Genomic DNA, 15,448 nt, shown 5'->3' on the forward strand with positions numbered 1-15,448 from the left:
TGACAGCAGCTTTGATGGGAACAGAGCGGACGTGGGGGGGGGGACAGAGATCTGTAAGCCAGCAGAATGTAAATGCTCTCTAAATGTCCAGTCATTCAAAGAGCTGTCCAAATGTGAGCTGACTGACACAAGTTTGTTCTTAGACAGAAAAGCAAACTGAACTTTCAGTTTCTAAAATAACAGATGGGTAAACTACATCCTGCAGAGTATAAACAAGATAAGTGTTTGATATTATCATAGAACAGCTGGACACAAACTTTGCATGAAAAAAATATAGATATTTAAAGAGCAACTAAAAACTCTCTGAAAATCTGCTTTTTGCTGACCTCCAGTGGTTGAACTTCTCACCTTGCTGTAGAAGTGTACTCCAGGGTGTGTCAGTACACTGTGACATCACTGACGTTAAAGTCCCCCTCCACTCCATAATGTGTTTTGCCCATTGTTCCTTCACTCGGATGTTTGAGCTTCACTGTACGAGCAGGATTTGTTACATGACAGTTAGAGCCAGGCCAATATATCAGCCAATACCAGCTTATTACAGATATTTAGATATTGATGTATATGTTGGCCAATAAATGACAAGAAATTGAAATAGAGAAATGCTAACAGTGTCACCATTTTATAGTTCGTCCACCAGAAAGAGGTGACAAGTTTAATTTTCAACTGTTAAATATCCTGCCCAGTACATTTCTTTGGTTGCAAATGTCAAAAAAAAGATTAAGGGAACCTTAAAAAAAAAGTATTATGGGTTGTGTAAAGAAAATTATTATTGTCTGATATTGGACTTTTCAGCAAAGTAGGAAACATCTTGTGTCCAGCAGTTAAACTTTGAAAATATAATGTTTGCAGATTCATAGATTTTTGGGGTTTTTTTACGAGAGAGATGGAGGAGATGTCATTTTGAGGATTTTAATGAGGTAATTGGACTTTTTTTGAAAAAACATATCAGACACAAATGATTACTCAGAGTATTTTAAGTAACCTTTTTAAAGTCACAATATAGAATTTGAAAATTTCAGACTTTGGCGCCCCCAAATGGTAGAATCAAGTTACACATAGTGGCAGACAGAAACGCACGCTGCTATCCTTCCCTTTGGATCTCAGTCAGGGACACTGACGTTAGTGGACTGAAATCAAAACATAGACTGCCATTTTCCACCAGGATTGTCACATTTTTGTGCAAAATCGTCAGAAGCATTTGAAAGATGTTTTTATAACATTTATATTCCACACTAAAGGCTTTTAATCAGGAAATATCCAATCAAAAACAAATAAACTAGACTAAGAATATGACCAAGCAGTCAACTTTCAGTAGTTGCTAGGTTTCAATACTTGGTCATACTGTCACAATTCAGACAGTTGTCAAAAAGTACTGTGGTTCCATATACTGCCTCAGTTGTTATTCATACAGTGCATTTAATGAGGTGAAATAGTTTCCCCTCTGGGTATTGATAACATTAATAAGGTTATCAAAATGATCCTATGAGGCAAAGGCACCTGAAGGAGATGTTAATAATAATGATGGATGTTTATCTAAAAAATCCCATTTTCAAAAAGAATATTGCTTTAAACTGATTTTCACACATGCAACAAAAAAAAAACTTGTTTGCTGCTGAAACACTGTTCACAGTTGACAGTTAACAGGCTCCTCTTGTGGTCAGAACAACTCTGTGTATTGACAAAATAATCTCATCTCATGAGCTAAGATTATTTTGTCAAACCAGTATTTCCAAGGTTAGTAATAAACTTTCTGTACATGTTTGCACGAACAGAAAGTAAATTATGCTGCAGTCACTTCAAATTAATCAAGAACTGCATTACACCCATATACCCATGTGCTGTTTATCAGCTGTATTATAATATGGATAGATTCCTTTTAAATAAAACTGTGCAACCAGGAGGTGCTGAAGGATGTCATGGTGTCCTCCTTTACAACAATCTCCCCACACGTCTCAGTCTATGTTCTTTATATTCACTCATAACTGATTAAAACAGTCATTTTAGAGCGTGAACTGACCTTTGCATTCTAGATAATCATAATAATCAAAGCTTACTCTGCTATTAACCTCATTATAAATCATTGCAGACTAAAGGTTAAACCAAACCACTACAGTGTAAATGTTATTTTAGGAGACAGAATAATGACACCCTGAACATAAAATGGTAATGTCAGAGAGACATACGTGACAGGAAACAAATACAAATAGATCTGAAATAGATTTGGTGTGATTCAGTATGGAAAAGAGCAATGTGACGCGTGTTCTGCTGGAAGTCATAATGAAAGCGTTCTGTCAGGGGTCACTTTTTATGCTCTGGCATCTTTGAAAATGTCCTCTGCTTGGCAACAGTGCAATCATAAACTATGAATCAACGATGTCTTTCACAAAACAACAGTATGACTCAGCAGTCCGTCCCCATTTCACACATTGCTCTCATTACTGAGATCACGACGTCCTGGATTTTAATGAGCATTTTGTGAAAATGACAATATTTTCTGATTTTCTTCCTGGTCTGTACGTGGGATTTGTACAGGATAAAAGAGTTTAAAAAGTACCTTGATGAGACTATTTATTGCGCTCCAGCTGCAGTGCTGTCTGAAATCCCCTCGTCATTTTCTCTGTGGATTTGAGGCTTTTCTTTGGAATGGCCAGACTGCACGACCCCGCAGTACTTACAGGGAACTGATGATTATGCAAAAGAAAAAAATCTCATGATTGCAAAAATTGCCAGTTATTGGAAGACCTCGCTGCCAGGATAACAAAGTTGTGCATGAGAACTTTTTGTTTCAGCATTGACCTTTTCTGTTCTTATGTGCAGTTCTCCAGCAGTTCTGTATGTTTTCATTTCCACTTGTGTCCTGCAGTACCCTGCTCATTTTCCCTGCCGGCAACTTTCATGTCATAACGAGGTGTTTTGTATTCACTCAGGATGAATTACATGGTTTTAGGGGAAATTGTAAAACAGCCTTGGACACATAATTGTTGAAGAAAAAAAGAAGAAGCCTACTATATTTTTTCAAAAAGCATGGCTCCAAGCTCAATAGTACCCATACAGTCAGGCAGTGTGGATGAACACAATAGCCAGCATAACTCTTCATAAAAAAAACATGATTCCCTTTGTGCCTATTGTGAAATAAATGGACAAAATCTTCACAGATGAGGTGAAATAGTTTTCACACACACTTCAGACACATATTGGACCACAGCATGCAGAGCCTGTGTGAGTCATTATTGTTCAAGGTCAGGACAGAGATGGAGATTCAGGAAAGGAATATGGACTTACTAGAATCTGTTAACCTCCACCGTAACACTATTTTATTCAACTAAAGAAGACATCCTTATAATTGCTGGCATTCATTCACTGTGTGTACATGTCATTCACAGGTGGGTTTAAAGGTATTTTTTGAAACCAGTTACAGATGCCTCATAAAAGCATGTCCTTATATATTTCCTTATAACTGCTCAGCTCTTCATTATAGTGTGTTATAGCATGTCATAGACATGTAATAATTTTTAATGTACAACTTATAATTGCTAAATAAGAAATGATTGAATGGTATGTTACCTTGTTGTTAGCTTCTGTACAGTAACAATGTATTTAATTTTGTCTAAATAACAGCCTCATAATTGCTCACTAGAATGTTATAGTGTGTAATAAAAAGCAAAGTTATTACACACGTACAAATCCATTGTAGGTGGGTTTACTATGAGTTATAGCACCAAATCACAACAAAAGTCATCTCAGGGCACTTTTCACATGGAGCAGGTCTAGACCATACTCTTTAATTTACAGAGAGAGAGACCCAACAATTCCCCCAAATAAATATATAAAAACTCAATGCAAGGACTTTATGTATTGACTGAGACTGAGATGCTAACCCATATTCTTCACAAATATTAATTTAATCTTCCATTTATATATTTTTTCTGACAGAAACAATTGATTATGTTGCATAACAAAATGCACGCTGTTGGAATCTATTGTAACAAACATAATTTAAGCTAACCACATCCACTGATAGCCTTGAAACATGAACTCTTTACAGCCCCTCTTTTTACAGGCCCACAGTGTGTGTTTGATACCCAAAAGACAGATTTGTGGTAGAGAATTTAAGATTGTGACTTAATGGTTTATGGTTAAATTGGACTTAAACTTTTTAAAAAGCCCTAAAGCAAAATGAAAGATAGGGAGATAGGACACAGATCATACCCAAATATTTCTCCCTCCCTTTTAAGAAGTCAGAATAGTCACTTTCTGTAAGTAGTTTGTGCTTTAGAGGACTGATAAGGTAGGGTTATGGGTCAGAAGTCACATGTCAGCAGTTCCATGTAGGATTGAGACAGTCTGGTGGATGAGGGTTTAGTGAGGAAACATAGTCAGTGGAGGATGTGTCTGAGAGTCTGTCTGGATGAAACAAGAGGTCTCTTCCTCAGTCTCACACACACGCACTCATACACACATAATTTGGATGTTCACCCAGACAGTCGCTGTTGCAGAATGGCCTCCTTCTCTTGAAATTGCCTGTTTTTTACTGCCCTGCGTTGCCAAGGACAGCAAGTCTTCCAGCCACACTGTACATCATTATGGCCTTTCTGTTAGGATGCATAGAGGACTAGACTTCAACTACGTGTCTTAAAGTGAAACTATGTAACTTTTAAAAGATGCAAAAAACACAAAAAGTAAATGTTTTCTCCTAAAGAACAAAATAGAGATTTCTGAGCACTAAAAATAACACACCCTAACTTGCACCCTGGGAAATACAACAGCCACCATCCATCACAGTGTTGAGCATTACAAGTAAGAAGAAAAATGTAAAACAAATCTTATAAATAAGACCTCATCTCCACTTGGTATTAACATATTATGGTCTGTATCTGGATATATTTATCTGAGTTCAGGCCTCAAGACCTTTGCATTTACACCTGGTATGAATAAGAGTTCTTATTGACTTGATTCTGCCGGCATTATGATCAGATCTCATTGTTGAAATTGGGTAGGTGGAGCTGTCAGACTTGTCAACACAGGTCACGGGTCAGGGGAAGCATTGGGTTGACCACTATGAGGTGCAAAGAAAGGTTCATGTAACAGCCGGAGACAGACTTTTTGCAAATGTCTACACTCAAAGGTGGGGCGGAAAGCTCTGCATCATAGAGAGGGATGAGACATGATGAATTGTAGAAATGGGAATAACGACACATTTTCACACGGTTACTCCTAGATAGCTTTCATCATGTTTAATTGTTACAAAACGTGACAGAGGTAGTTGTGAGAAGTTTAAACCCCACACCACTACAGGTAAGAAACCTGACCAAATACCTCACCAATCACTGCATAAAGTGGGCCTGAATATTGAATTGTTGCTTTCGGAAAGTTACAAAAATCCTCTCCGCCAATTCCAACATGTAGTAGCAGAGGTTTCAGATACTGTTTGATGATCTAACAAACACTTTGGCCTTATTCTTTGTTCCATTAAAACTGTGCTCAAACTCATTTACACCCGGCTGTGATCTGATCACAGCATGAGGCAAACCACATAGATGTGGTCTGACCATTGTGCTTTCATTGTGGTTGCAATGATTTCTGCATGTAAAATTGTCTCTAGCTCAGTCTTATGTCAGTCAAAACAGTAATCAAGTTTGTTTGCCTACAGCAGCTTAGCTAGTGTACCAAAAACAACTGACATAAACTGAAACTGGTTCTTAGAGTTCCGAAAAAGGACAAAAAATTACAATGAAATTACAGAAGTATTTCAACAGTGGTTACCATAAGTCTATGTAACAGAACCCAAGCTATGCTTTATGTGACACCAGGGAATTGCAAAGCACACAGTCAATGGTCCACAGGCCATTGAGGGGTTCAGTGGGGAGCTGGGATCTGTTGGAAGAATGATGATCCATATTTTTCATCTCCTTTGATCATGAACTGCTAGTTGGTGAAAATTCACTGCTGCACCCTGCAATGAGGCTTTACTCATATGAAGCTTTAAATATATGAACCAATCCAACAGTGCCTAAAGAGGGAAAGAGAAGCTACAGCAGATAACCAAACAAATACAGAATAGATGGCATGAGGTCAGTGTGATATATGAACACCCGGGAATGTAAGTGAGGACTAGAGAATAGTTGTTTTAGTGTTGTTTAGCACAAAACAATGTGGCAGTTATAGACCTTTTGGACTAGGAAATGCAGTTGTTGGCTTCATTTTTTTTCAACTTATACACAGTGGTTATTTAATAATGTTTCTCCATGCTAGGATTTATAATACCCACTGGTTGAACAACATTTAAACATTTCAGTCACATGAGATTAAAAAAATGTTCACAGTAAATAGTGTACAGTACCAAAGCTGCATTAATTGATTTTTTTGGCCACTTGGGGGCAGCTAAACAAGCTGTAAACACTATATCCAACATATTCTAACTTTATAAGGTTGTTATGGCAAACTTGTGTTAGGAAACAGTTGTTTATTTCACCCAGCAGACACAGAGTGACATTTATTTTGAGTCATGTTTTTGTATATCTGATTAATGTAATTTCAATATTCACTCTTCTTTTATCTCTCTTTTGGTCTCTCGAATAACTCAATCAAAGTCAGTGATCTTGACATTCTAATAAGGGCTTCAAGCCCCAAAAACATAACTGTATGATTTTTTTGCACTTTGAATATGAGGTCACATCCTGGTAACTTGGACCTCCCAACCAAGCATGTGTCATTTTTGCAGAACAGTGGCCACTGTGGCCACAAGTTGTAGCTACAGGATAATGGTAAATGCTAAACTTTAGTGAGATTGCAACTGAATGCAAAGTAGAGAAGAGTTGTAAAGTCACAAGACTGACTTAGTAATGTCAGTTAGACAGCAATATGTAGCTAAAGGTTGCTTATATTAGCCACCATAAGCTACTGGTCATACCAGACCAGGTAAGGCTGTAGCAGCAGGGTTGGATCAGTAGGGATTATATTGGGGTACATACATGTTTGCCAAAGTGTCATTCTTGATACTACCACGCGGCACCTCCATAGATAGGTCACATCCTGGTAAATTAGATTATTGATTCTAAAAGTTGTGTGTTCTCAGACAACAATGAACAGCAGCAATAAAAATATGTAGTGGTGCTCAATGTTTCTGACCCTCTTTTCCCAACCCTTTCCCAATCTTTTTTCCTTCACACAGAGGCCTGATAACCTTGAATTCCAGTGACACCTACTACCTGGAGCCAATCAGCAGTGTGGATCCTCTCCACCATTCATTGCTGAATGCAGAGGACCTGCCAGTTAAAGGTGGAAGCTGTGGCCACGGCCATCACAGCACACAGTTCCACCACATCTCCAACCTGCTCAGGCCATTCCATTCAAGGGTGAGTCTCCCAGACATCAATGCCACTGTTGTGATTAAAAAAAAAGGTCAGACTGCAGTATATTAGGTTGTTTTCCACATAAGTAATGTGGCAATAAATGATGATGATAAATGAATTCTTTACACTTGTTTGCTGTCTTGCCCTGATATTGATTAAAAGATGAATTCTCATCTCTGTGCGTCCAAAGACAAACAAGTGTGTTTTCCAAAATATTGGTCTGTTCCTGAAACATGTGAAAAAATATAGTTCCTGCAGTAGCACAGATAGAAAATGTCTTAGTACACTTGGAATAGACAGCCTTGTAGCAACATTTGCTCCTCAGAGCGTTTGATGTCATTTACATGCAATGGAAATCAATATATGCCTCTTGGTGCCACTGTTGGTGGACCAGGGTTTATTTGGTAATTATGTTTCAGTCAGTCAGAGTATTGTCACATCAGACACCTGAGCAGAAAGGATTGTTCTAAACATCTTCAGGGATGTCAGTTTGCAAAAACCTCTAATGAAACCTGCTTCACTCTGCCTTAAATGTGCTGTTAACTCGTCTAAGAGTTTTATTGGTCTGGCTTTCAGTGCAGATTATCTGTCCCATGATGGTAGGCTTCAGTGGCTTTTCTACTGGGGGTAACACTATGTAAAAATGGATACATTTTTTGAGGATTAAAATAAATAAAGTCACACGTCTACAGCTCAGATAACATCAGCTTTCAGAAACCTATAAACTGTATGCATGTACTGATACAGCGATGCTTTATCTCATGGTTTCACACTAGAGCCCAGGCTAGGAGGCAGAGCATTTCCAACAAATTTCTATCCAAAGTTCTAGTTAAAAATTCCGCAACCTATGGGATTATCAAATGTGCAATTCAAGCAAACTCAGCTGGATCATACTTTATTCATCACCAAACAGCCACTCCTTACAGCAAACAATCCATGACATCAACTCCATTTTTTGACATTCAAGACAACTCTTATCCGTATCCGTCAACGGAACCAACAGTAGAACACAGGCTTCAAAAAGATGCCTCAACTACATTAAAGAACTGTTCACTGAACTGAATCACAGAAAACTTTTGGATACTACGAATGAATGAAAAGCTTAAGCCATTTGAACAAGTAGGCAAGTTAGACATTTTGGCAAAACCTAGTGCAGAAGTCTCAGATCTTACCATGTTTACCACACACAGAAACCTATCATATGCAGTTGTTAGGCCCTACTATTAAAACCTTTAATATGCAGCAACCCACATTACCTGTGTTGTTTGTAGGGTTGCATTCCAAATGCCATACATTTTGGATCTTGCAAAATACCCAGAATCTCTAAACTCAGGTGCTAACATATACTATATCAAAACTTTTAAACTTTTTTGTTAGCAAAGATAAATGTGGTAAAACATTTTGATTGTATTTTTAGGCTGCAGCTAAGTTATCTTTAATTCCATAACAGCTTAAGTGATTCAATAATGGATTTGGATTTGATAAAATTCTATGGAAGCCCAACCGTAGTTCTAAGTGTTTTTCTTTCTATTTTTATCCTAGTCTTGTTAATCATGTTTTTACTTAAAAGGAAATATTTTCTCTGTTTTTGTATTTGTATATTTTGTTTTAGACTGAATTAATTTGTTTTTTTAAAAAAGGAACCTATCTAGACATGAGAAAGTGTTACCAAAATTGCTAGAGTGACCCTCTATAACTTTGTGAGATTGTGCAGATTGTAGCCTTTGCTTTAAACCAACCAGATCACACAACCCCTTGAACTTTACTTGCTTTCTCCGTACAAAACAACAAAGGTTACAAACAAAATGGAGCAGGTCAGTTCAGGACAACTGAAGTTGGTAATAAAGTCACATGGCGACTCTCCAACACACACATGGGGTTATGTGTTCATCATCTTCAGTTGCAAGGAGTTCTTGGCAGGTCACGAAGGTCACCAAACGCTACCAGGCACATACTCTATATTCATGCCAATAACACCGCTCCACATGACTCGCCTGACTGAAATACCTCTAATTAAGCTCAGTACCATTTTTGGGTCACAAATTGTAGCTTGAAATGTTCCTTCCTCATCTGCTTTAGTCCAACCATGACATACAGTCCACCACATACAGTCTAACAATACCCATCAGCCCAGTGTGTCTGGGATCTTCACAATTAAATCATCACAGCCTTACAGTGGGACTACTCAAGCGTTGTGTTCTCACAGTGAACCACAGGGCTGTTAGAGAATGTGTAAAAAGACACAAAAACAGTTGTGATTTATTTACTACCTCTGATGTGATAAACTGAGTCATAAATCCGTTTTGCTTTGATTTATTACATAACTAAATCACAATCCATTCATGACTACATTTGGCTCTGCCAGGGAAATCATTTTCATCAAATGCAAACACAATATTGAATTTCTCTGGGTGCAATTTTAGAGCGCAAAATAACTCCGGCCCCACCTGGAAATGGAGGGAATTATGGCTTTGACTGAGCTTTTTAGGTCGGTTTACGCAGTGGCTGTGTTGCTATTTTCTATGCCTTCGCAATGAAGGACTAAACACAAGTCTAGTTTGCTTAGCTGCAGTTATTGATGATAAAATGGCTCCTCTGTGGGGCCTTCTGCCTTCCTCTGTCTAGACTGCTGGGACAAAGAGTCATCCTTTGGTTTTTCTTCTCATTCTTATTCCCATATTTATCATTTTCCCACTTACATTCTCAATCACTTTAAACTGTTCTCATCTTTCTCCCCTCCTCATATGCTGAAAGCCCTCTTAGCTCTCCACCACAGCATCATCCTTTTCCCCTACTTCTTTATCTTCCTCCCTTCTGCACCATACCCCTTGGCTCTCCCAATTCCCTCCACTGCTACACATTAATCCTGGGTTGTTATGCAGAAATGCCAGCCATAGCAGACCCCAAACTGAGTCCCAAGGCTTTTGCCACTATTTGCCTCTCAAATAAACAATGCAATGTGTGAATGCAGTACTATGGATATGTGTGTGTGCTAGGCTCCACAGGCTGCCATCACAGCATAACAGATTCCCCGCCAATCCACAGTATTGGTGTTACGTCCAGGCCGAGTCCAGGCAGCAGTCCCCCTGCACGCAAATCAATGAGTTTTAATTACAGCAGGGCCTTTCTCTAATGGCTGTAATCAAGAATTAGGAAGGTGGAAACTTAATGATGGAGAGATATACGGAGTTGTAAAGCTCTGTAAACACAGCAGCATGGATGATTGAGAGGCCACTAGACTGTTCACCTTTTTATGTACCACTTTCAGACTGTGCAGGTTCTTAGGTTGAATAATCAGGTCTGGTTTCCACATTTACGCCTAGGGTTCTACTGAGATGTAGAGGCATTTTTCATTTAGTTTTGCAGTCCCATACTGACTCTAGTACCTACCTGCTTCTGTTTTTGAAATTCAACATTTTTCTATTCCGAATTTCCCCCAGAATTGTATTATTGTCAGTATGGAACAACTTCTGCAGTATCAAGACCATGGGACACTATTGACTGTAAACCTGGATGATAACAGGAATAAAAACGACAACATTCCCAGAAAAACTGTGGGCATTTTGATCCCTTGAATTTTTATCCATCCATTTTCTGTGGCTAAAATTTAATATATTTTTATACAAAAAAAAAAAACTTCCAACAGAAAATTAGCTGACATAAAAAACATGTATATAAACATACATATAAAATTGTAACTGAGTCTTAAAAATTAAGCTACAAAAAACTAAATTGACCTCTCGTATTTGTGTTCTTTCTGAAAAAATTCTAAATAAAATGAATGAGTTTTGTTATCCTTCAGTGTTTTTATTCTGTCATTCAGAGATTTTATGCAAAACACTTTGTTTGTGTCTCTGTCTATAGATGTTTTAAAATTTAAATTAATATTTAAATACATTTTAATATAGCGTAATATTGTATAGTAAAGCACAGTATAGAATAGTATAGTATAGAATAGTGCAGCATAGTATAGTTTAGCTCAGTAAAGTATAGTACAGCACAGTATAGTATAGAATAGCTCAGTATAGTACAGCACAGTATAGTATAGCGCAGTATAGTATAGTATAATACAGCTCAGTATAGTACGGTACAGCACAGTATAGGGTAGTATAGTATACTTTAGTATAGAATAGCACAGTATAGTATAGTATAGTATAGTATAGTATAGTATAGTATAGTATAGTATAGTATAGAATAGCGCAGTATAGTATAGTATAGTATAGAATAGTATAGTATAGCGCAGTATAGTATAGTACAGCATAGTATAGTATAAAATAGTATAGAATAGCGCAGTGTAGTATAGTATAGTATAGTATAGTATAGTATAGTATAGTATAGCGCAGTATAGTAAAGTACAGCACAGTATAGTATAGTATAAAATAGTATAGAATAGCGCAGTATAATATAGTATAGAATAGTGCAGTATAGTATAGCTCAGTATAGTATAGTGCAGCACAGTATAGTATAGTATAGTATAGCACAGTATAGTATAGTATAGAATAGTATAGAATAGCGCAGTATAGTATAGTATAGTATAGCTCAGTATACTACAGTACAGCATAGTATAGTATAGTATAGCTCAGTATAGTATAGTGCAGCACAGTATAGTATACTATAGTATAGCGCAGTATTGCACAGTATAGAATAGTGTAGTGTAGAATAGTATAGTGCAGTATTGTATAGAGCACTGTAGTGCAGTAATAGCATAGTAGAGTATATAGTACAGTATAATATAGTATAGAATAGCATAGTACAATATGGTATTGTAAGTATGGTATAAATTAGTGTCATATACTTTATACCAAACCTATAAGACTAATGCATAACCATTTTATGATCTTCCCTCTTCCCTGATGCCAGGTGAAAAGAAACACCTGGGGCACCACAAAGTACATGGAACTGTACATCGTGGCTGACAACACTCTGGTAAGCTGACAGTAACTCCCACCTGCCCCATTCACTCCACAGCAGAATATTCCTGCGTCCATCAGCGTCAGCACCACATTTGTCCACTGACGTCAGACAACCATCAAAAGGCGCAGACAGGCAAAAACAGATTCTACATCTTAAACAATTATCTCGTTCCAGCTAATGGAGCTCTTTCGTACCGAGAGCTCTGAGCTCACATAATAGTCATGTTGAGGCAAAAGCATGTGGCAGTGAGCTGGAAGGATTTGTCTGTGACGGAGCGTATTTAGATGGAATGTAAAGGTGGAAGGGCTTTTAAATGGACACTAAACTCCAGTGATGAGATGCTATATTTTCATAAAAGGGTTCTGTCTGCTACATTAATGCTGTGGTAATAGGTCATGGTGACCAATAACAAGATTCCGGTCCACTCCTCCTGCAATTGGTATAATTATGATGATGGACCTGGGTGGAAGTGGTAAAGCAGACCTCACTGGGTTAAAGTGATGTTTTCATGAGTCATTTCTCTCCGCAGGAAATTTTAGAAAGGATTGTCTCCAACATTTTATTTATTTTTCTGACAGCTGACCTCATTCACGCTACTAATACTTCCCCTTCTTCCCTGTCCTGCAGTTTAAACGACAGAATAAGGACTATGAGAAAACCAAGGCAAGGATAATGGAAATTGCCAATTATGTGGATAAGGTAAGGCTGATGGGTTCTCTGCTGCACACTGCAACTCTCCAGAGAACAAACAACGACATTCAACAAGCTTATAGATATTGTTGTATCTTGATGTCATCCATTACTAATCTACATTGAAATGTGTTGTCTTTAGTGTTCTAAATAAATGATTAGTGTACACCGATATATACTGTAGTATGAGGAAAATTCACAACTGAATCAATGTGTCCTTCAACAGCCCTTTAGTGGAGATTAGAGAATAATTGCCTTGTGTGACTAGACTGCGTAATGGAAGCTTATGTCAAGATTATAGACAAACCGTTGTGTGTAGGCACACATTTTAGTTTTTTTCTGTGTGTGTGTGTGTGTGTGTGTTCAGTTCTATAGGGCTCTGAACATCCGTGTGCCTCTGATTGGTCTGGAGGTGTGGACCGAAAGGGATCAATGTATCGTCACAGAGGAGCCAAATGCCACCCTCTGGTCCTTCCTCCAGTGGAGACAGAAGCTGAAATCCCGCAAGAAACATGACAATGCTCAGCTGCTGACGTGAGCCACAGACACACACACACACACACACACACACGCATGATTATACTTTATCTACACCAGCAGCACTGATGAGCGCTGTCAATGTCTACACTGGATCTGTTCAGCCACAGTAACACTCTTTTGTGTATTCAGAAGCAGTTTGGCAGCACTCACAGCCTGAAACACAATCATTGTGGTTACACATGTAGGTTGAAAGAAAATAGAGCTGAAGGATTAAGTCACTTTCATACCTGCAGTTTGGTTTAGTGGATATGACCAAAGGAGAAGAACTCCATGACTGTCTTTTAGCTGTCTTCTGTGTTCACACTGACTCTTTCAAACAAACCAAAAGTAAAGATAAAGTTATCTGGTGGGTAACTCATTCATTGGACAGCTTTGGTGATGTCATCGTGCATCATCAGTGCTACATGGACCCATGGAGAACAGAGTTCTGAACCTGATGAGTTTATTTCTCCTCTCCGTTGTCACAAAGACCTCAGCAAGAAATAACTGATGATCAGCATTGTTAATCTAGGCTGTAACTGGACCTCATGCATCATAAAAAATGATGACCAAGTAGAAAGCGGAATGAAAAAGAGGCGTCTTGTTCAGCAGTATTTTTGGGAGATAGGTTTAAATCACTTTTAATGAGGAACAGCTGAAATAAACAGTGTAATTACAAAAACAGAACACACACTTGTGTAACTCCTTTTCACTTTCTGATTAATCAGGGAAAGTCCCCACACTCACATGGTGATACATGTTACCATGGTTACAAAATGATCCTACCTATTTATACAGGTTACGTCCTTGACAGTTCACTTCTAGCAGATGGATTTACTGTAATAGTTGTTAAGCAGAATTCCTGATATATTGCATATGTAAATCCTGTGGTTGATCTGCTTTGCTCTCACACCACAAATGAATCACACCACAGTCAGCTTTTCAACTGCTCTCTATACAGGCTACAGTAACACCTCATGTTTCACTCACGCTTTACATACGTAACTGCAGCCCCAAGTGTAATTGCACACTTCAAGTCTTTTGACTTGACAATATAAGGACCCCTTAATTGTGATCAAACTATGTCCTGAGCAGAACATTTTAAAGCGTCAAAATAAACTTGTCAGTACTCTCTGGTGGACAAACTATGTCATGGACACTGTCTTTAAGTGACCTAATTTCTCCATTTCTTGTTTCTTATTGGCTGACATACACTGACATGATATATCTGTGTTAAGCCACATGTAATAATGTGCAATATGTTGGTCCCAACCAATTTATAGTTGCAGCTCTACCTTCTATTTCCATATGCAAACACTATATGTTGCTACATAAGCAAGCAGCAGCAGCTCCATGTTCAACCTTGCCATGCATATATTCAGTGGTGGAAAGTAACTAAGTACATTTACTCAAGTACTGTACTTCAGTACAATTTTGAGGTACTTGTACTTTACTTGAGTATTTCCATTTGATGCTACTTTATGCTTCCACTCCACTACATTTCAGAGGGAAATATTGTACTTTCTACTCCACTACATTTATTTGACAGCTTTAGTTACTTTTCAGATGCAGATTTGACACAATGGATAATATAACAAGCTTTTAAAATACAACACATTGTTAAAGATGAAACCAGTGGTTTCCAACCTTTTTGTCTTTTGACGTCTTACAAAAAGCAGTGTGTAGTCAGGGTCACATTTCACATGTCTATGAGTTGTTAACAGCTCCACCAAATAGTGATTTTTCCCTCTAAACTTCTCACATGCTTTCATTTCAATAAATGTTCAAATGATCCAATATTTCACCAAAAATCAAAGATTAGAGAAAAAGTCCAAAAACTGAAAACAGATTTGTGTATCAGAACTTTGTTTTTTCTTCTTTCCTCTCCCATTAATCATCTCACGACCCCTCAGATTTATCTGATGACCCTTTGGAGGGGCCTGACCCCTAGGTTGGGAACCACTGGACTAAAC

The 15,448-nt window shown here is 37.9% G+C and overlaps 1 protein-coding gene across 1 annotated transcript in view; it reads left to right on the forward strand.

The window, feature by feature from the left end:
* Positions 1 to 15,448, forward strand: part of adam19a (ADAM metallopeptidase domain 19a) — a 196,640-nt gene that overhangs the window by 129,334 nt on the left and 51,858 nt on the right. The window contains exons 6-9 of the mRNA XM_067579934.1: positions 7,172 to 7,355; positions 12,213 to 12,278; positions 12,894 to 12,965; positions 13,324 to 13,490. Of these exons, the coding sequence (XP_067436035.1) occupies positions 7,172 to 7,355; positions 12,213 to 12,278; positions 12,894 to 12,965; positions 13,324 to 13,490 (489 nt within the window). The remainder of the gene's footprint in view (positions 1 to 7,171; positions 7,356 to 12,212; positions 12,279 to 12,893; positions 12,966 to 13,323; positions 13,491 to 15,448) is intronic.

This window comes from Thunnus thynnus, chromosome 22 (assembly GCF_963924715.1).
Source record: "Thunnus thynnus chromosome 22, fThuThy2.1, whole genome shotgun sequence".
Lineage (NCBI taxonomy): Eukaryota > Metazoa > Chordata > Actinopteri > Scombriformes > Scombridae > Thunnus > Thunnus thynnus.